The sequence below is a fragment of the Anser anser genome (assembly GCF_964211835.1).
Source record: "Anser anser genome assembly, chromosome: Z".
Taxonomy (NCBI): Eukaryota; Metazoa; Chordata; class Aves; order Anseriformes; family Anatidae; genus Anser; species Anser anser.
This window is the reverse complement of record NC_139723.1, coordinates 71,073,484-71,095,190: the sequence shown is the minus strand read 5'-3', so window position 1 is coordinate 71,095,190 and position 21,707 is coordinate 71,073,484. Positions and strand designations below refer to the sequence as shown.

The window sequence follows — 21,707 nt, the reverse complement described above, 5'->3', positions numbered from 1 at the left end:
GCTCTTGTCACTTCCTCACTACTCAGCACTGGTTAGACTGCTGCACTTAGCTCCTGCCCTAACCTGTGCAAAAGCTGTCTCTTCATGAGCTGCCTTCCCTGAGTCTTGCCCGAGGAATTGTCTCAGATGAGCAGAATGGAAGGATTGTCTCAGATGAGGCAGTGATGGAAGGAGGCTCTGAAACCCGGTGAGGATCCTCCCACAAACCTCTCTTCCAGGAAAAAGACCACGGATAAAAGTAAATGGTGTGATAGCTTTTTCTGCTGAGAAGAAACTATTCACCTTGTTGTTTGGTCACTTGGAATCTCTTGCCATGGCTTGGGGGAAGAATCTGCTGTGGACTTCCTAGGGGTAAAATAAAATTCTTAATTTCAATGAGATGATGGTGTGTGTGTAACAGAAGGGATATGAGAGCTATCAGACTTCAAAGTATGGAATGTGTTTTGCTCTCAGCTTGATAACATACTGACAGGCAGAATGGCTGTGTGCAATTTACACACAAATCAGCCACAAATTTGGAAGTACTTTAATGTGAGAATATTTCATCCATAAGTGCCTGTGACCTGTGGTTTTCTAGTAGTACCTGGAAATAAATGTAAATATTCTGACCATGCTCTATCCCTACTTATGTATGATCTGATTCTTAAAATTTTAAGGAAAGAGCTAATGAAAGGATATGAATATGTGCTGCTAGCAGAGGAAAGCACAGATTAAAATTTAAGGTCCACTGGATATTTGTCATGGGATTTGTGGCTAATGAGTCCTTTAAAGTATGTAATGTACTATCAGTTAGGACTGCTTGTAACACTTGTTTGTGCAGTAATGGAGCAGAAGTATGGCTTTTTGCTCTACCACAGAGCAGAGACAATCACAGCTGACTATAACTAACTAGACCAAACTAATAATTATGCAAAACGCTGATTAGTGTGTGCTGCAAAATGTACCTAGAAAACTTGTTGCAATCTAGAGCCCTCTGAGACCTGTTTGCTATCAGGCCCTGTACAGCTGCACAGTAACATTTCTGGCAGGCAAGCCCTGGTTTGGGTGCATCAGTTTACTGGTTACCAACCACAGGCGCTGCTAGAAATGACCATGGCCTCCTTGTTAGCCTAAATGTCTGGAATGGGATTGTGTTCAGGTGTAGGACTGTTAGTAGCTGAGGCATCCTGTTCTGGCACTCCTGCATCAGGACTGTGGGGTGAGTTTTACAAGCCGTTATGTCTCTACCATGCCTACTATGTGCAGCTGGATCTGCCAAGAGAGAGAGCTCAAGGAGGGAGGGAAGAAGTAAAATAAACTAGGTCCAGACTAATCCATTTACTGAAGGTACAGTAGAACCCCATTAATTTGAAAGTAAAATAGCATTTTGTTCACATAATAGCAACATTGAAAATTAACACATAAAACACAAGACTGAGGCAGAATTTCTTAAGGAAGGACATATCTACTAAAAAAACATGTCTTTTTTATAGTCCTCTTGTCCTGCAAGCACCAGACATCAATTTCAGAAGGAGGGAACTACAGAGCAAGCTGAGGACGAGTATGCTGCCTCCCCTGCCCTTGTCTCTGACTCCCATCACAGCTGCCTTTTCTAAGGAGTGGCTACCCGCAGCCTGTGCGCTGGGGAGAACACAGCTGTGGGTGAAGGCGCCATTTCATAGCAAGCAAGATGAGAGTCTGCTCACCTATAAATAAATAAATAGATAAATAAATAAATAAATAAAAAGAAAATACCGCATGCTGCGCTACTTGAGACAAAAAAACACATGCTCCCCTGGCCACACCAGCCTCTTACTCCCGCTAACCTCCCGAGCGTCGCGGCTCCCCCAGCCTCCTGCTGAAGCAGCGCCCCCCTCCCCAGCGCCCTCCCCTTCCCCCCCCCCCGCCCCGGCCGCTCCGCGGAGCCCGCAAACTGCGCGGGGCGGCGCCGCCGCGGGCCGCCGCGGGTCCGGCAGGTGGCAGCACGACACTGCGGCACGCCGCGGGACGCCCCTTGCCCTCCGCCGCCGCCGGGCCGCGCTGCTGCACCGCGGCCGAGCCGCCGCTCTCCGCACCGACGGGGCGGAACGGGCCGAGCTGGGGGTCGGGGGTATGGAGGGAGGGATGGAGGGACGCGGGGGGAGGGTGGAAAGGGGGGGGGGAGGGGGACGGGGCACAGCGCTCCCCCCATCCCCGGCCAAGGCAGCGCGGTCACCGCCGAGGGGTCGGGCCCGGGGGACGCGGCGGGGAGGGCAAAGGGGCCTGGAGTGGCTCCGCGCTTAAAGCGGGCGCAGGAGCGCGGCCGTGAGGGATGTGCGCATTAATCTGGTGCAATTAGCGTTATAACCCGTGCCGGCTCAGCCCGCAGTAAAGACAAAGCTTCATGCAAATCGCCCTCCCCTTCCCCATCCCCCGCTCCCGCGGTCTGACGCCGTTTCCCAGCCTGTTTTTAATGACACGGTGCAGCGGAGTAACTTAAAATTAATTGCAGGGTTCCCGGCTAAGCGGAGGGGTGGGGGGAGGCAGTGTCATTAAGCGGGTCTGGCAATCACAGCCCGGGCCACCTGCGCTTGGCGGCGGTACCCGGCCCGGGGGCAGTGCGCGGGTGCGTGCGGGGGACGGCGGGGACGGGGAGGCTTCGTCGGCGCCGCTCTTCGGGCGGCCAGGGCGGTCGGAGAGCCCGGCGAGCCCGGCTGTTGCGGCGGCGGGGCCCGGCGAAGGTACTGTCTGCGGGCGGGGGGGCGGCCGGGCGCTGCCTCCCGCCAGGTGGAGGAGTGATTTTTGGGGGTGGAGAGCGAGCGGCCGTCGGGTCGGGTCGGGTCGGGTCGGGTCGGGAGGAGCTGCTTTAAGGTCCCTTCGCTGGGGTTCTGAATTTTGTTTCATCTGCACACTCTGCCTTCTCTGTGTTATTTTTTTTTTCTTTTTTAAGACCTGCATGATTTCTTCCCCTAGAAGCTGGCATATACTTATCTAACCCCCACCCCTGAAGATAAAGGCTTCAGAACACGGAGAGGATGTGCCTACAAAATGCACTGTGTTGTGGGGAGGACAGCAGGAAGGTTGTGAGGGCTAGGGAAATGCTTAAAAATACAGCAACTAATATGAATGTTGTTACGCTGAGCTCTGCGTAATCTAGTCACAGCAAAAATACTATAATGGGTCTTTCTGACAAGACTTTTATATATACCCCCCTCTCTCTCCCTTACATCTTTCTGTTTTCTCTTTATCTTACTTTATTACAAGAAGTTTGTTAATTCGACATTTCAACGTGGCTTCAGAATGCAGCACTATAGGACTCTTTTTTTTTTTCACAAAACTGAAAAAAATCCCCCAAACCTTAACCACTTAACGGCACAACTGGTATGTATAAATAAAATCTTCATTTTTTAAAGTGACGTGGATGTGGTTTACTCTGTAGCCTCAGTAATTTAAACAGCACCTATCTGCTGCAGATAGAGTTGCTATGCACGTCTCTACTAGTGAGTTTGAAAATTCGAACCCGGCTTTGATTTATTTCCTTTCTATCAGTGATTAATGCGCCGTAATTAGCTAATCTCAAAGCCATTATTTACAACTGGGGCAGACAAAGGGAAAAAACTGATGATCCAGCACTTAAGTCGGTTTGAAATTATGAAACAGAAAGAAATGTTTAGGTCTCGGCTCGGAACCGGACAGCCCAGCCCCAGGGTTGTCGTAATAATAATAATAATAATAATAACAATAACATTTTAGTTAATCCATTAATTGTCCCTGGCATTTTATTATATATATATATATATATTTCCGGCCGAAAACGCCTTGGCATCACCTCTGCGATTTTTAAAAAAGCGAGGTAAGCGTCTGCTGTGAACCTCCTCTTTCCCCCTTTGTTGCGGGGTCGAGGAAGGAGCTGAGCGAGCTGCCCCAGTGCGCGGTGCGGTGCGGCGCGGCCCACCCAGTCGACCCCAGCCCACCTCACCCCACCCGACCCGTGCTCGCGGGGGCTCCCCTGCCGCCACCCCCGGCGCTGCCCGCAGCCGGGCGCCGGCTGACCCCGGCCCGGGGGGGCGAGGCGAGGCGGGGGCGCCGGGGCTACCACCCGAGCCGCGGCTGCCTGCGCTGCGCTGCGCATCCCGGCGCCGGCCGGGGCTGCCGGAGGGTCGGGGGGGTCCTGGCCTGTGCCTGCCGGTTTCCTCAGCCTTTTGCGGAAGAGTCCCGGCTGCGTTAAACCTTGAGATTTTTTTTAGTTCCCCCCCCCTTTGCCTTTTTGGTTGTGGGAATCTGACTTTCTAATAATAACCTATTCCCCTACACACACCCCCGGGGAAGATAGGGACGCTTTTCGCTTGATCTAGAAAAGAGGAGGGGGGCTGGAAATAAAGCATCTATGAAAATAGCAGGGAAGGTTAGGGATTTTTTAAAAAGAGAGAGAAAATAAATAAATAAATAAAACCCGAGGGGCACTAGGAGAAGGGCAGAGCAAAGGTGCCTGGTGTGAACAGACGCCGATTGTCCAGGAGAAGAGGTGCAAATGTTCTTTGTTCGGAGGCGCCTTGACAGATGCGCACGAAAATCTTCATTATCGTCAAAACATATTAGCACCTACAGGAGGAGGGAAAAAGAAAAAAAAAAGCTAGCAAAGCAGAGACCTTGGAGGATGTATATTACAAGCTCAACAGCTTCCCCACCCTGTTTATCATTCCTGGGAAAAAAAAAAAAAAAATCTGCAAAGCCTTTTCAGTTGCTACTCGCTCTTCCCCTCCCTCCTCCTCGCTCCCTCCCAAATAAACAATGAATTACAGATGATCGCCCCGCGCCCGGTGTAGCGCAGCGACAGGGAGCAAAACGGGAGGGACCGGGAACGGGAGGGGAGCGGAGCGCTGCGGGGACATCCAGGGCAGCACGGGACTGGACCCCCTCCGGGAAGACTAACATCTCCTTTCGTTTCTTCTTCTTCCTCCTCCTCGTTTTGTCTAACGAAGTATTGATTGAGACATATGAGTTATGCCTGATGCTACTTAGCCCTTGGAAAAAAAAACGAATCCAGGTTCTAAACTCCAAACAATTTTGCCTGGGATTTTGGCTCTGGGAAATGCTCCTGTTTGTCCTAAATCCAACCACAAAGGAGGGGGTTGGGTTGGGGAGGGGGGGACATCTGTTTAATTTCAAGCAATAAATACGCCGGATCTGTGGCGGTTTGGGGGTTTCCATTTTTAAAGATGATTAATCCCACCTCCGCCCCCTTTCCAATTCCACTGTAAAGAAATGGATTAGGAATGGTATCAAAAAGGATTATTCATTTATATCAGACAGATGGAGCTGTACAGTAGGGCTTCAAAGAAACAAAGAAAATGGTTTCTAAATGGTTGTTTGGCATGAATTATTTGGTGGATTTGCAAACAAGCAAGGCGCAGCACTGTACAGCAAGATGTAGGGGAAACCCATCTGGCACCTTCCCTCTCCCCGCCTGGAGCCGGGGGGTCGGGTGGTCTGGGCAGGTAGAGGCAGAGGCGCTAAGCAGACCTGGCCCAAAGGGAGAGAGAGGAGCCGCCAGCATCAGGCTGCTTCTTCCTGCGGTTCTCCCGGCACGGGGACTTGGGCCACCTGCCTGCAGAGCCCCCAGGGCATCCCTTGGACGGACCCGGCCCTCCTGCCCCCCGGCACAGCACCCAGCCCCTCTCCTCTCCTCCCCGCCTCTCCCACTCCTCCCTACCCCTGTCAAAATTTAGCGCTAGGGAGGGGGGAGAAGAAGAGACAAACTTTGGGAAGTGTTTCCAGCCGGATCCGTCCCCCTCCCTGCTCATTTGTGTTTCTCCCGGCATTTTTCAAGTCAGCCCCGCGCTGAAATCTCCAGCCATTCTCAACAGTTTCAAATGTGATTGACACATATGTTAATGGTTTGTTTTTGTGCAAAGCGGCTCTGCAAATTTCCAACACAAACACATTGTGTAGATCAGATGTTAGGTATAAAAATGGTTTATTGATTGAAATAATAGAAGCATTATTTTGATTTGTCCTGACATGATGGCTGATTTATAGATTTCTACCCCATTGATTTCTTCTTGTCCAGGCAGAGGGAAATGATCAAATCTCATGAAAATGCCCTTTTGTGTTAATTAGGAACCCGAGACGCCCATTATATATTAATATTCTCTCTCTCTCTCTCCCTTCCTCCCTTCCTTCCTCCCTTCCTCCTTCTCTCTCTCCCCACCCCGCCTTTCTCATTCCCTCTCTTTCCTCTTCTGTCTCTCTCATTTTTCTCCCTCTCTTTTTCTGATGGGATTTACCAGATTTATTCGCTGCACCATGGACTTGGTGCGTGTATGTGTATATTTTTTATCTTTCATACATCTGTTTTCACTTTGCACTTTCAATGAGCTGTAGCAGACAATAGTGAGAGAAACATCTGAAAATGCAAGGAGACACAGTTGCATATGTGTTTCATTTCTGTGGGTTAGTCAGAGAAAACAACAAAAGGACAGCTGGAAGGGGGGGAATAAAACACACTTACAAAGGGAATTGTGACCCTGTAAGAGGGAAAGGCGAGTACAACGAAAAAAGGACTGCAAAAAGTAAGGAGGAACAGTAGAAACAGAGCAGGAAATTGTGTCAGGGAAAACTGCTCAAGAACAAGAATAAGAAGTCAAAAGCCCGTCCCGCTGGATGTTCCCTAACCTTCTTTAAAAGGAGAGTTAGGGAAAAGACAGCTGGGTCCGGATAAACAAACTGGGAAGATGCACCTGCCGAAAATGTTTATCTGATCTGTCTTCACAGATGTGTGTGTTTATCCATCTATACATTTATAATGGGGAGATCTAGAGCATCCCAATACTAATTGCAAGCGTGAGTCGAAGAGGTAAGTCTTATAATTCTCTCTTTTCTGAAAGAAGAAACAAATCCCTTGAAGAGCTAGCAGCAGTCACATCCCAGGCAATATTAGTTTGGCTGGACCTTGCATGTGTTTGTTTGTTTGTTTTTGTTACTTTTTTTTTTCCCCTTTTTGGTCGTGGAGAAGACAGAGTTCACTGTGAGACAACCAGATGGAGAGGGAGGGCAATCCCATTGTCTGTTTGCCAGATCTCGTTTTGCCCTGGAAAAGGCGATCAAACACAGCCGGGGTCCACTCAGGAAAGTAAAAGGACTGGGGGGAGCGGGCGGGAAGGGGGGGGCTGGGGGGTGGAGAGAAGAGTGGGTGCATGTGGATTTAATAGCAGTGAAAGTATTACAGGGGGACCAGATTTAGCGGGCGAGCGAGAGGGAGCTTTTGAACATCTGTCTAATGCAGCCAATAGAAGCGACATTAGTGATATTGGAGAGAGGCAGACACGGCCGCCGATCGGGCTGGGATTACGGGAGCCTTCCCAATCCGATTAGCCGCTGCCCCTCTGCTGCCAGTGGCTCCGGCCCCGGCAGGGACCCCGGCCCCCGGCCGCCGCTACTCAGCCCCTCCGCAAACCCCCTCGGAGGGGCTGAGCACCGGCCCGGCCATTCCGGTCGAGCCGCTCGGGTTGAATATTCATCGATAGGCAGCGGTGAAATTCCACCCCACCCCCGGGGAAACCTTTATTCTCCGGCTAATTGCAATTTACAATTCCACTTTACACTTCAACACGGAGGAGGTTAGGAAACAAGATTCCTACGTATAATTATTGGCCTCCATAGTCCTTTTCCACCGCAGATCACCCCGCACCGCAAAGTCCTATTGTTCCCTCCTCCCCGTTTTACCAGTCATTTAAACTGGTATCAAAATGAAAAAAAAAAAAAAAAAAAAAAAGGAAAAGAAAAAGAGGGAAAAAAAAGAAAAAAAAACCTGCATAATTTTAGGCAGCACACCCACGGCTCCGAGCGAGGAGCAGAACGCATCAACGGGCTGCAGCTCTGCGCTGGAGGGAAGGCAGCGGCCGTGCAGCGCCGAGCTCCTCCCGTGCCCGGCTGCCTCCTGGTTCTGCATCGCCTGCCGTTTGTTGTTTTCTTTTTTTTTCTTTTTTCTTCTTTTTTTTTTTTTCTTTCCTCCAGTTTGCTTACCGAGTCGATTACTTTAAAAGCTTCCTTTGATTAATGGCAGGCAAATTACGCGCACAGAAACACACGTCCGAGCTCCTTCCACCTAAGCAGATACCTCCTGCCCACATGCACCATATGCCTTACAATCCTTGCTTGCCTGTGACCGTAGCTTTTAAAGCAAAGCGCTTCTTCCAAGCTCTCCAGTGCGGGGAAAATGCCTGCAGTTTGTACCTCCAGGCGTTACAACATGCCTCAGCCCAGCTGAAAGCAACACTGCAGCTTGAGCGCAGCCGGCCGCGTAGGAGTGTCGCTGCCTCCAGTTCTGCCAGGGACACTGCCAGGGACACTGCCAGGGGCTGCCGTGGGTCGCTCGAGTGCTCTCAGGTTCATCCTTGCGCCTGCCTCTTCACGAGCTCTTTCACCACCCGGTAGCAGCTACTCGAAGCATGACTCAAAGGCTGACTAGCATCCAGTACGTGAATTACAGAAAATTGACGCCCTGCTTAAAATTCACAGCAGTGGATTTGTAGCGTTCACATTTTTACATGACAGTCATTTTACAGGGAGATAACTTCTAACAGCTCCCGACTTTCCTCCTAGTAACAGGATGGGAATAACAAGGCAAAGGCCAAGAAGTCTCTCTCTGACACACACATAACACAACACAGTACTGTGCATCATTTTCATGATTTGTAGCACACCAGTAGAGCCACCTATCTTTGAGTTATTATGCTGTTTGTTGTTGTGTGCACTTTTTTTTTATCTTCTTTATGAACAATAAAATCTGTCTTCTTAAAGGTGTAGGTGGGCTACTTTAACTACTTTTTGGTCTCTGCAGATCATACACCAAAGTGATTACTATGTCAAAAAATAATTGATCTTAATGGCAACAGTCTAGTTTGCACCAGTGATTTACTCAGATGTAGTTGGGGTAAAGAGCTGGTTGGTAGAATTAGGAGATATCACTGGTGAAGAAGGTAACTCAGAAAACCAGCGCAGTCTTCTAGGTTTTCCACCTTTACTATCATCTCCAAATTTATGACATTTGAACAAACAGGCAAAGAAGCCGTTCATGCAAAATTCCCCAGTTCCCAAGCAGCCCTTCGTTTCCAGATTCTTCAGAGGTTATTTTGTGATCACAAGGTCACAAACTTCACCTGGGAATCCTAGGAGTCTATGAAGAACAAATCATATTCTAGCTGCATTCTCTGTATTCCTTGTGTTCTTAAATTTCAGTTTATTGCACAGTTGTGTTTCTTTCAAGCAATATACTCTCTACCAAGAAAGTTCTTATTTTTTTCCTGTTAAATCTCTGATGTTCTCAATAAAACAAATAGCTTGCATTATTCTGTCCATTTCTTGTCACGGAATAACAAGTCTTCTGCTAGGTGGATGCCAAATGCATTCATTCATTCTCCCACTGACCAGTTGGAGACAGTGACAGCTTGGGAGTCAGTGTCTTTTTCAGATGTGCATGAACAGTTCAAGACATTGTAGAGTTCCAGTACAAATTTGTGCTTTTACGATGAGGAAGATAGTTAGAATCTCAATAAATACAATTTCTATTTTCTTAATAATTCCCATATTTCTTATGAAATATATTTAAATAGTGCCTTATTTTTTTCCTCCATTTTAAGTTCTTTTATTTTTTATTGAAGATTTGTATCTCAAGTATTTTCCTAGTAACCTTATTTAATTTTATTTAATTTTATTTTAATTTTATTTTAATTTTATTTTTTAAAGTAATGTAACTGAAACCAAATGAAAATGACGACATATTCAGTTTGTAGGAATGGAAGGTGAAAATAAAATTCCTGCTATCCGGTATTATCATCTGGATTTTACCATGCAGTGAGAAGCAAGCACTTTTCTAGCCTCCTTCATTAACTTCAATGTTTTATTTATGTATTGCAATCTTTGAAAAATGTATCCAAGACACTCCAGACAGGCATGAAGTGGATTCCAGAATGCATCCACTCTGACGTGGACTAATACCGATTTTAAAGCTCTTTTGAGTCATCAGTGAAGTGCTTGAATTCCTGCTCATGTCCATGACTGCTCAGAATAGCACATGGCTCTTACTGGGAACTCTGGGGCTGACAAAATGAGTATGATAATGAATATCAAAATAGAAAGAGCAGAAACTGCTGCTCTAAGGGGTTATATGTTAAATTACCAACCTTTCTTTTTGGTCTCCATGATGGTGCCTATGAATGCACAAAAGCAAGGACTATCTCGGTGCAATTGTAGATGGGACAAAGTCAGACTGCAGGACCCTCTACTGAGATGGATTTCTTATCACAAAAGAAGAGCTATTTTTGTTCATATTAGGTGAACACCAGCTCCACAGAGCACATAGGTTCTGGAGTGGCCATGGACAAGTGGAATGAATTTTACAGAATAACAGATTTGCAGATTATTTGTGTTTTGAGTATTATTGCAGCTATTTCTGCTGATCGTGTCAGAGGCCAAAGTCTGTTGTTCCAGACATGAATCAAATGTGGAACCAGAAAATGGTCCCTGCCTGGTGTTTCTTTTATAAGCAGAAAACCCCGTCTCCTATTTTGGTGGGTTAGGTTGTAACACTGCTGCTAGCAGCACCAATGCACCAGAACTTTAACTGCAATAAAGTTGGCTAAAACTTCATGGATTAGCTAAAACTTCCGTGGTAAATCTCAGAAAAACAACAACAACAACAACAACAACACAGGAAAAAAAAAGAGAGAGAAATGGGAGAGAAGAGAAAGCACTTATATTAGAGAAAAACAAACAAACAGGTATGATAAAAAGCACTGTTCAGAAAAAAGTCAGGGGTTCTTGACATAACTTATTTTTCTTTTACCAAGCAATACCAGAAGGCCTTTGGAAAATGTCATTCTTTGTCCCTCTGCCTCCTCTTGTTTCTGAAATCTTCATGGATTCCCCAGGCTGCCTTGTCCAACTATGTCAAGAAAGAAAGGGACTGAGAAAACTAGAAAAGGCTTAACATGTGGAGGGAAGGGAACAGGTTTAAGTAAAAGTGTCCTGATTCATATTCTCTGTTAAATTGTTCTTCTGTCTCACCTATGTTTACACACATGCACACACTAACACACCACACACATGCTTGGAATTGCTCCTCAGCAAATCTTGATTAAGTAGCCTGCCATGCCAATGTGTCATCCTAGTAGCTCTGCTAGTGCTTAGAGAGAAGAGTGAAGGACTGACTGGGATGGTGGGGGATCATCAATGTCTACGTTTGATTGCCTGTAAATCAGCCAGGTAAACCTCAACAGCAGTGTCTATGCTTCATGCTGCGTAAATGTTTGTGATCATAGCTGGTGAGCATTAGAAAGGGAATGGCCAGCTGACAAGAGTGGATTCTTAATAGTACTTTCTTGTTTCCTTTTTAAAACATGATTTGAAGGCTCGGGAAGAATACAAAACTGATGACTCTGGCAGTGGTGTTCATTTAGCTCTGCTGTGGACATGGCACTCTCAGGTAGCTGATACACCCTGACATTGCCCTGCTAACCTGATCCCCTAACTTAGAAGGTAACTGAGAAAAGCTGTTTCCTGATTACACTGTGATAATTCAAATATAGCTCAGTAAAAGTCCAGGCCTGGTGTTAGCTGAAGTGAGAATCAGCTGCCTCAGTCCTTGTGCCTGGCCCAAAGAGTCAGCCTGGGGACTACTGCATATTGTACAACACAAAGAGGCAAGAAAGGGACTGGGCTGGGGTTGGGCACACCAGTCAGTGAGTGGGTGGACATCCCTTGCAGACTTTGCTGTGGTGGTGCTGGAGGCCAGGGCAGTTGTCTGGGGCTCTAGGCAGTGTTTCTCAATTTTTAACCAGGCAGGCCAGGTAAAACACTGTGAATGCTGAAATTTTGATCATTTACCAAATGAAAAGTTATATCAGTGTTGTCCAGTTAGCTCAAAACATGATCCTTCCCTTTTTGTCTGAACCCTCTTTCCTAGTTTACTATCTCTTGTCACCAGGGATATCTTTTCAGTTCTGGTTTCTGGAAGCGATTTTTGTTTGGACACTTTTTTATTTTTATTATTTTTTAACTAGGTTCAGGAGAATGTATCCTTACTGACTAGAAAAGACAAAAAGAGTGGGAAGTTTGCCTTGTCAAGCAATTGAACTTTCTTAATTTTGGACAGTAATTCTGGAACTAGGTCTGGTTCTGTGTCTATAAGCAGTTTTAATTTCACCACGGGCAAGAATGGCTACAGATGTGACAGCACACTTAGCAGCAGAACGCAGTCATTCACTTGGCACAGAAAAAAAGGATGGATCTGTTTGCAAATAAATTGTGTTTTAGGTATTCCTTGGTTTTGGCAGCAGTGTGAAGTGCACCCAACTGAGATCACTGAGTATTTTTTTTTTCTTTTTCTGGGCTTGTAATCCACTCATCAGCAAATAGAAAACAAATCTCCATTGTAGCAGCACTGCAGTGAAACAACTGTTTGGCCACCCATTGCAGAAAATCATCTTCTACATTTTTTGTTGATTTTATTCCTATAAATTTTGACCCACTGAATTGAAGGGAATTCTGTGTTTCTAACAAAAGCCCAAGAATTTGGCAAAACAAAGAGTCACTTTTAATCGTGTATTTTTAATTTTGCTACCTTTTTCTTCTCTAAAATTGTTCTCTGTTCAGCACCAGTGTTATTATTAGACTGCAGAAATGGCAGGGCTTTCTTTGTTATTTCCCTTGAATGTTTGTATTCTGAGTGCTTGTATTTCAGACATATTCAGGGGTTGACTTTGCCTGTTGTGCTTTCAAAATTCAGGAGATTAGCATTCTGCTTTTGCTGTGATTTATACCATCATCAAAGATCTTTGGACAAACATGGAATTAAAAAAAAAAAAAACAAAATAACAAACAAAAATACCCTCCACTAATGTTAATGACATTTCTGGGCCAAACTTGGCTGTGGCATATGGGGTGTCACAGGTTACACGCAAAATATGTGTTGGTCAAGGCAGAGCAGTGAAGATTGCACCATGGGTACCATGAATGAGGCTGGTTTTCAGTCTGTGCATGAAAGAAGGGTAACTTGAGTGGGTGGAAAGACTGTGTGCCTGTGTGGTATGTGAGTGCATGTGTAGTAGGGAAAGTAAAACTTTATCCCACACCAGCAGTATAAATAAGACTTAATCTGGATGTATTTGTGTTTCATTTCCAGAGTAATGCAGAAGAGTCTAAGGGCTGATCTGCACTGCACAGTGAAGTCTGGTGCAGAGATTTCTGCCCTGCTGCTGAGCCAGAGATCCAAAAAACCAGTGAGCCCCCAGGAGCAGCACCACACTGGGGTTGTGGGTTAGCTCCAGCACTGCCAGGCTGGCTACAGGGCCAGAGTCCTCTGCCACCCATGTACCAGTCCTTCTGCAGACAGCCATGCCTACTTGCTTTTGCCACCAGTGTTCTGCTATTTCAACCTCTTGCCCAGCTTCTTTCTTCTACTTGCAGCCTCTAATTGCAGTCTTCTTATGGAGATTTCTTATTCTCTCTTTCTGGATGGTTATCCTCCTGACTCGTCAGTGCTCTAAGTCTGGAGTGGATGTCTATCCCAGACGCCCAGTTTCGTGGGTCCAATCCATGACCTGCGCAGCTGGAGCAGGACATATGTGGCCTGGACATGTTAGATGTTGTCTGTGGATATGGAACCTGAGAATCAGCTCATCAACAAAATATGTATTTATTTAATTAAAAACAACCCTTCCATGTACTGTAGAGCATTTGTATAGCTGCCTTGACAGTGGTTGAGACAACCATCACCTGAACCTTCAAACTGTGAATACCACAGAGCAGGTTAAGACCAACAGATGTGTTACATTTCATTCCTTCAGGTGAAATTAAAGACTATTAAAGACCTTATTGTGAAAAAGCTGGAAACAACAGAAGCTGCAGTTGATGGGATGTAGAGCTGAGCATAGTCCTGTGCAAGGGAGATTGAATGAGGCTGTAATGGGATATGAACTGAGGCTGTTGTTGCTACCCCTCCACTCCTCCAGCCCCTCCATTCCTACCTTTGCATCTCTCTGTGCTGTGCTGCTGTGTGCGTTTGTGCACTGGCAGTTGGAACAGGGGATAATTGGGCTAAAAATAACCCAGTAAAAAAATACCTCAGATCCATGGCAGTGTTTCAGTTGCATAAAGCCACAGTTCTGTAAAGCTACAGCTAATAAGCTTCCCTGTTACTACTCTAAAATCCAGGGGAATCAGCAGTTGTCCATCATGCTGTGTGCAGGAGGGGCAGCAAGAAGTAAGAGAGGAATGTGACAATGAGGAGAAGAAAGAGATGGAGTTTTTTAAATGCAGGATCCTCCAAGAAAACATAAAAGCATGGAAATAAAACAGCTTTATGCTTCCAAAGTGCATGAGGCAACGACACCTTACATTCACGTGCATCAACACGATTTTAGCAATGAAATGTCCCCTCCATATCATACTTTTCCTCAGCAAGTAGAAACTATTCTGTCAGAACCTGCTATTTACTAATGACTCCATCCAAACAGTCAGACTAGGCTACATGTTTTCAGAGCCCACAATCTTCCTACATGGGTGTTCCCATGGAGGGTATCCTTAAAGCCAGTATCAGAGTAGAGACCTCTACATGACCCCCATGACATCTGTCTTTATGTGACTTGAGAAGTCATCTGGGCCCCAGAATAGAAATGCATCCAAGACTGTTTTCCTCTGTATATAGTGCTAAATATAAGAGGATATTTATTCTGTTTCAGTAGAAATTTAAACAGTATCAATTGATTAATGCTTATAAATGAAAAAATACAGAAAAACAAATGTGTACTTCAGCAAATATCAGCTATATATAAGCATAACAGGATGCTTTTTTTTAGTCTTTCCAGAGGCTGTAAAATTCTAGTATGCCATACAGATCATGGGATGAGATGAAGTGAATATTATTATGACCATGAGGGTGATTCTGTTTTCTAAGGAACTGTAGTTTAATTATTAAATGGCATGATTGTCTGGTTATTCTTACTTTTTTTTTTTCTTTTTTTCCTATATATACATAATGTCCTTCTGTGGTTTGCTTTCCCCAAGCTTTCTGGAAGATATTTTCCCCCTTAATAAAATAAATTCATATTCATTTGCTACAATGAGATTCAAAGTAACTTTCAGTTTAGGGCTTTATCTTTTGATAAAAATTTTTATGTAAAACAGGTGCTATTTTAAATTTCTCACTCAAGGAATAGTGTAATGGGCTTTAGTTGGCTATCTATAGCAACCCTGGAGTGTTTGACTCTTATTTTAGCACACTGCAATGAAAATATTTAATTCATGTATAATATTTAGAAAGTTAGCACCAAGGTCCATTGGATAAAATAAATTCTATGTATTATTTATGAGGAAGACACTTAAAGATTTCAATAATTCTTAAAAATATTTACATTTTTTTCTTCTGTCTTTTTGTTTTACACTGTGTTTTATAGGTCTTCATTTCTATTTGATGTAGGTTTCGAACTTCAGATTTATAGCTCAACACCTCGCAACAAATTTTGTAAATATTCTGTGGGGGCTTGGTCCTGAAACATAAACACTTCTTCCTATTGAGTCTCTGAGGAAAACCAGACCCCCTCATTTATTATGTGATATCCAGAAGGCTAAGGAGATTTTGATCTCCTTTTTCAGGAACATCTTCTTCAGTAAGAAAAATGAAATGTCATCATGCTAAGGTGAATCATAATAAATGTTATGTCTTGGCTGACACTGAAAAACAAATCAAAGAAAGTTGTGAGAAATATTGGTGACTTTTTTTCCGCAGAGATTTGGACCAGCTTTATAAATTAAACAGTATGCAATGACAGCTTAGGGGTGGTAAGTAAACCATTCAGCAGATAATCTCCATAGTAACAAAAAAAAAGTTTAACCATCTCAAACCAAAATAGCACATCTGGACTTGGCTGTGTCATATGGCAAGAGGGAACATTTTATTGTTTTCAAAAGTCATGGCACACAAGAAAAGGGTGCCCACTTCAATTTCTGTTAGCAGAAGCCAGGGAAGTGCAAGCAATGTGTTCAGGAAGACTCTGATCCTGTAAATCATTATATATTTGCTCAACTTTGTGCTGTGTAAGGGTCCCCTTGTGATCCATCTGCTGTCTGCAACTTCAGAAAAAAACAGTCTTTTTCCTTCATGAAGTCCAGTCTTGACAATTCTTGCTCATGTGAGTAGCAAGTAGTCCTAAATCATGATGACAGAATTCATTTGAGTAATAGCTTGAGGCCCTGGGCTCCTAATTAGTAGCATATAGTTTTAATTGCATTAACTTTCAAAGCTGAAGACCTACTTTACAAGAGAGATGCTTTTGTGTATGAAATCAGAGGGAATAATTTAGTTGGCGTGGGTGCTGTAACTTAGTGATAAAGAGTAATCTGCTGAAGAAAATACAAAAGTTCTTTCAGCAAGAATGAGGACATGTGAAATCCTGGATCTGTGTCTGAGAGTAAAAGAGCTCTGCTTTGCATCCTGCTCAAGCTGCATACACTCCATGTTGACGTCTACTAAGCTGTATGTGGTTGATGGCAGGAGGCACCCATGGGTGGCTGGTGGGAGATGCTTGGGGCCCAACTACTCCTGTACTACAAAGCTTACTTTTGGTTTCACTGCGGAGTCTAGGTTCATCCCTAAGGAAACAAATAACCACGTAAGGAAAAAGGTACAATTTTCATTGTCTTTATGGTGAACTTGCCATTTCAGACAGGTCATTTGCATAGAGGGATGGAACAGTTTGCAAGTGTGGGCACAAATTATGTCTTGGAGATAGACTGTTTTGTAGATTTTGTGCTTCCTATGGCTGTTCCTGGAATGGGACATTTACACATCTCCTTCTGCTTGGAGTTTAGCTCAGACTGGGGCTCCAGAGCTATGAAATCCTGCATTGCTTGACAGCTGTCCATGACTGTATGAGAGCTCTGCCTCCATTTCAGTTCTCCTGAAGGTGGTCAGGGAACCAGCAAGGCTTCCTTAGTGTGCTTTCAGCTTGTTCTCATCCATACCTTGATACAGATAAAGCTCTAAGACCCAGGAAGTAGCTCTGCGTGCTTGTTCAATTCAACCCTTTTCATCCATTGGAGAATGCTAGGACAGCCAAAATAGCCAATGAAGTTTACAGTTTTGGGACGAGAGAGATCTCTATGTCTATGTCAGTAGTAGTTACAGATAGCAAATATTGCAGACTCTCTCATTCCTAGCAACATCTCCTTCTGTAAGGTGCTGCAACATGGTCTATGTTTCTGTCTTCATGAACTACCCACTTCTGTAGCATAAACATTTCCCTTCTAGTCCCAGGACAGGTTCCTGGACACACCGAGCACCAACTGTTCACAAAGTCCCATAGACTGGGGATGTTCCTGTGTGAATGGCTACTTCTTCCCCCTCCCACATTTCCAGGACAGGGAGTCTGGCGACAGCAAAGATCTTCCCTGTGCAAAAATCTTGAAACATTGTTCAGAACTACCCCAAGGAAGTTATAAAATAAAGAAGGACTCCTTCCTGTTTCCTTTGAACTCTCCAAAACTATTCCTTAATCCTGACTTAAAAGGATTGCTGCATTTGCAAGCCAGGATTTGCAGTCTTGGCACAACGAAGTGTATGATAACAATTGATTTGAAATGAATCCTTCCAAGATGAAAAAAAAGCATGCACAGTAGAGACAGGTTTATAAAGCTGGGTGATGAAGCAAGGTCTGTACCTCTAGTCTAAATGCAACTGTTCTTGTATTGCATCACAAGAAGCCTCCTAAGCAACCTTTCCACAGATCACTGAAATTGCATGCTTCACAATCTCCCCTTTCATTCTTCCTTTGTTACATAATTTAGCGGGGATATTTTGGCTGAGATTCTCACTGGCACACGTCTGTCGTTTAACACAAATGGTTCTCCATCACCTCCCCCTCCCTTGGGCTATCTAAGTTGGCTGGGCATTGTATATGGTTGCAGTGGAGGGCCTTTTGGTAATTACTTTTCATTATTACCTTGCACAACAGCATCCTTTACAATTTAAGGTTGCCAGTGCTTTGGCAGCTACAAGATCCTAATCCAGACTTTAATAATGTGTTGCTAAATAGGGGGTTAAATGATGTTTATACATCACATTTCTGGGCGCGGCAAATTTCACTTGCACCTGCCAATGGCTTGCTGATAAATATACACTAGTAGAAGTTCAACAGCAGTGGGCCAGTGAGTTAGACAAATACCACATGACACCATACGCATTGAAGGTTAGTGTTTTCCCAGCTCTCACACTCCAGTAGACATAAACTCTTTTCTTAAATCAAATTAAAAATAAATAAATTCCCTTTGTAAGGAAAAAAAAATAAAATGCACATTCAAAACACAAAATAAAATTCTCTAAAAGTCTATCACAGTCATCTGCTAGGTTTTCTGCCTCTTGGATGTTAATTATGATTTCATCAAGATTTGTGGTCAATTTTTAAGTATAAAAGCATCTTGTGTGACTGGTTGCCAATTCTGAAGTCTAAAGGCCTTGCTTTATATTGCTGTAGTAGAATAGAAAATATAATCAAAGTTTGACCTTCAACTTTAATCCTATAAACAGAGAATTTGCTTACTTTACCTTGGAAACGGATGTGATTCATCACAGTAGCCCATAAATAACATGTCAAACTGTTAGACTGATCAATGAAAATAAATTATTGAAAAATAATGTGATTGTAAGGTCTCTATGTAAACCAGCTTAGTGTTATTTTAAAATGAGGAGAGCTTTCAGATTGGGGTAAATCATTATTTATTTATTTATTTATTTATTTATTTATTTATTTTATTTAAGGAGGATAGTTGCTAGATATGAAAAGCAGTAAACATTAAATACATTGGGCCCACACTAATTATTCTTTTTTCAGGAAAAGTACCTTAAGATAAATAAGTATTATGCCCCCAGAGGAAGAAATGAGCTCAGCTGAGATCAAAACTTCAAATGACAGGTTTTCTACACTGCCTGGTGTTTAGCATTGTGACTAAAGCAAAAAAACACAGTGAGCTCTTGTCTGCATGTTAGCCCACAGAAATAGATCAGTCACTGAAAATGTGCATTGTGGACCTTAAAGGTGCAAGCAGAACTTATGGGAGGTGATTTGACTTCACTAAATCTCCATGTTTTCATTCCAGATACTAGCTGTGAAGCCCTCCAACAGCAATTTAAATACAAAGCTGATAATCATTTTAGAGCTTATGTTTGCAACAGGAATACTCAGATAATGAAGCATTTTATCAAAGCTCTCAGGTGTCTTCTTGGCTCCAAAAAGTCTAATTTTAAAATTCTTCCATGTAGTGGCACACCAATCATTCAAACAATATATCTCATACAGAAAAAAAGGAAAAAGAAAGATGGAAAGACAGATGGAAAGGAAGGAATGAAGGGAGGAAGGGAGGAAGGGAGGAAGGGAGGAAGGAAGGAAGGAAGGAAGGAAGGAAGGAAGGAAGGAAGGAAGGAAGGAAGGAAGGGAGGAAGGAAGGAGGAAGGAAGGAGGAAGGAAGGAAGGAAGGAAGGAAGGAAGGAAGGAAGGAAGGAAGAAAGAAAGAAAGAAAGAAAGAAAAAGAAAGAAAGAAAGAAAGAAAGAAAGAAAGAAAGAAAGAAAGAAAGAAAGAAAGAAAGAAAAAAGAAAGAAAGAAAAAAGAAAGAAAGAAAGAAAGAAAGAAAGAAAGAAAGAAAGAAAGAAAGAAAGAAAGAAAGAAAAAGAAAGAAAGAAAGAAAGAAAGAAAGAAAGAAAGAAAGAAATAAGGAAGGAAGGAAGGAAGGAAGAAAGGAAGGAAGGAAGAAAGGAAGGAAGGAAGAAAGGAAGGAAGGAAGGAAGGAAGGAGGGAAAGAAAGAAAGAGGGAAAGCAAGAGGGAAAGAAAGAAAGAGGGAAAGAAAGAGGGAAAGAAAAAGAAAGAACGAAAGAAAGAAAGAGAGAAAGAAAGAGAGAGAGAAAGAAAGAAAGAGAGAGAGAGAAAGAAAGAAAGAAAGAAAAGGAAGGAAGGAAGGAAGGAAGGAAGGAAGGAAGGAAGGAGGGAAAGAAAGAAAGAAAGAAAGAGAGGGAAAGAAGGAGGGAAAGAAAGAAAGAAAGAAAGAAAGAAAGAAAGAAAGAAAGAAAGAAAGAAAGAAAGAAAGAAAGAAAGAGGGAAAGAAAGAAAAAAGAAAGAAAGAAAGAAAGAAAGAAAGAAAGAAAGAGAATGAAAGAATGAAAGAACAGAATAGAAGAAAAGAAAAAACAAAAGAATGAAAGAATGAAAAAAGAACAAGAAAGAACACAGGAATGCAAGAATGGAAGAGAAAGGAATGGAAGAGAAAGAAAGAAAAAAAGAAAGAGAAAGAAGGAAAGAAGGATGAAGGGAGGAAGGAAGGAAGGAGGGAAGGAAGGAAGGAAGGAAGGAGGGAAGGAAGGAAGAAAGGAAGAAAGGAAGAAGAAGAAAGGAAGAAAGGAAGAAAGAAAGAAAGAAAGAAAAAGAAAGAAAGAAAGAAAGAAAGAAAGAAAGAAAGAAAGAAGAAAGAAAGAAGGAAAGAAAGAAAGAAAGAAAGAAAGAAAGAAAGAAGAAAGAAAAGAAGAAAGAGAAAAAGAAGGAAGGAAGGAAGAAGGAAGGAAGGAAGAAGGAGGGAAGGAAGGAAGGAAGGAAGGAAGGAAGGAAGGAAGGAAGGAAGGAAGGAGGAGGAAAGAAAGAAAGAGGGAAAGAAAGAGGGAAAGAAAGAAAGAGGGAAAGAAAGAGGGAAAGAAAAAGAAAGAACAAGAGAAAGAAAGAGAGAGAGAAAGAAAGAAAGAAGAAAGGAAGAGAGAGAGAGAGAGAGAAAGAAAGAAAGAAAGAAAGAAAGAAGAAAGAAAGAAAGAAAGAGAAGGAAGGAAGGAAGGAAGAAGGAAGGAAGGAAGGAAGGAAGGAAGGAAGGAAGGAGGAAGAAGAAGGAAAGAAAGAAAGAAAGAAGAAAGAAGAAAGAAAGAAAGGGAAAGAAAGAAAGAAGAAAGAGAATGAAAGAATGAAAGAACAGAATAGAAGAAAGAAAAAACAAAAGAATGAAAGAATGAAAAAGAACAAAAAAGCACACAGGAATGCAAGAATGGAAGAAAAAGAAAGAAAAAAAGAAAGAGAAAGAAGGAAAGAAGGAGGAAGGAAGGAAGGAAGGAAGGAAGGAAGGAAGGAAGGAAGGAAGGAAGGAAGGAGGAAGGAGAGAAAGAAAGAAAGAAAGAAAGAAAGAAAGAAAGAAAGAAAGAAAGAAAGAAAGAAAAAGAAAAGAATGAATGAAAAGAAAAGAAAATCATGGGGATACTGAACTGAACTGAATATAAAAATAAATCACCTTCCTTTGGTGCACACATATGACTGAAATTTTATTATCCAGTTAACTAAAAAAGCTACTTTATTGAGCTAGAACTTGAAGCTGATTTTAGCCTGTTGTGCCAGAATCAGACCTTGTCCAGAGTTCAGATTGACTGGCTGGAGAATTTGTTTGAATTCTTCATGCCAGTAATAGTGAAGATATTTCTCATATCTAAAAATTAGACCTGTTATGTTGATGCCAAAATATGAATAATACTTTTAGCCTACTTTATTCAAAAGTTCTTGTTTGTACATGATGGAGTCTTCCAATATAAATAATTAACATATGAATAGACTGTATCTCTGTTCATTGAGACTGGAAGGCATTGGAATAATATCCCATGACAGCTATGAACATTCCCTTTTCCTTTCACTGGTGCCATAAAAATAAATAAAAATAAATTCTTTACCTCATTCA

The 21,707-nt window shown here is 43.1% G+C and overlaps 1 protein-coding gene across 4 annotated transcripts; it reads left to right on the top strand.

Moving 5' to 3' along the window:
- The first annotated feature begins 2,149 nt into the window (after positions 1-2,149).
- LOC310890175 (uncharacterized protein) lies at positions 2,150-20,256 on the top strand. 4 transcript variants are annotated; one of them, XM_083818828.1, is made up of 3 exons: positions 2,150-2,699; positions 6,733-6,814; positions 13,142-20,256. In XM_083818828.1, the coding sequence occupies exon 3, from the start codon at positions 19,065-19,067 to the stop codon at positions 20,157-20,159; it is 1,095 nt and encodes a 364-aa protein (XP_083674954.1). In that variant the 5' UTR covers positions 2,150-2,699; positions 6,733-6,814; positions 13,142-19,064; the 3' UTR covers positions 20,160-20,256. The 4 variants fall into 4 exon arrangements, with proteins under 4 accessions (XP_083674954.1, XP_083674957.1, XP_083674956.1 ...); XM_083818831.1 differs by lacking the exon at positions 6,733-6,814; XM_083818830.1 differs by lacking the exons at positions 2,150-2,699; positions 6,733-6,814 and adding an exon at positions 9,637-11,443.
- The last annotated feature ends 1,451 nt before the right edge of the window (positions 20,257-21,707 follow it).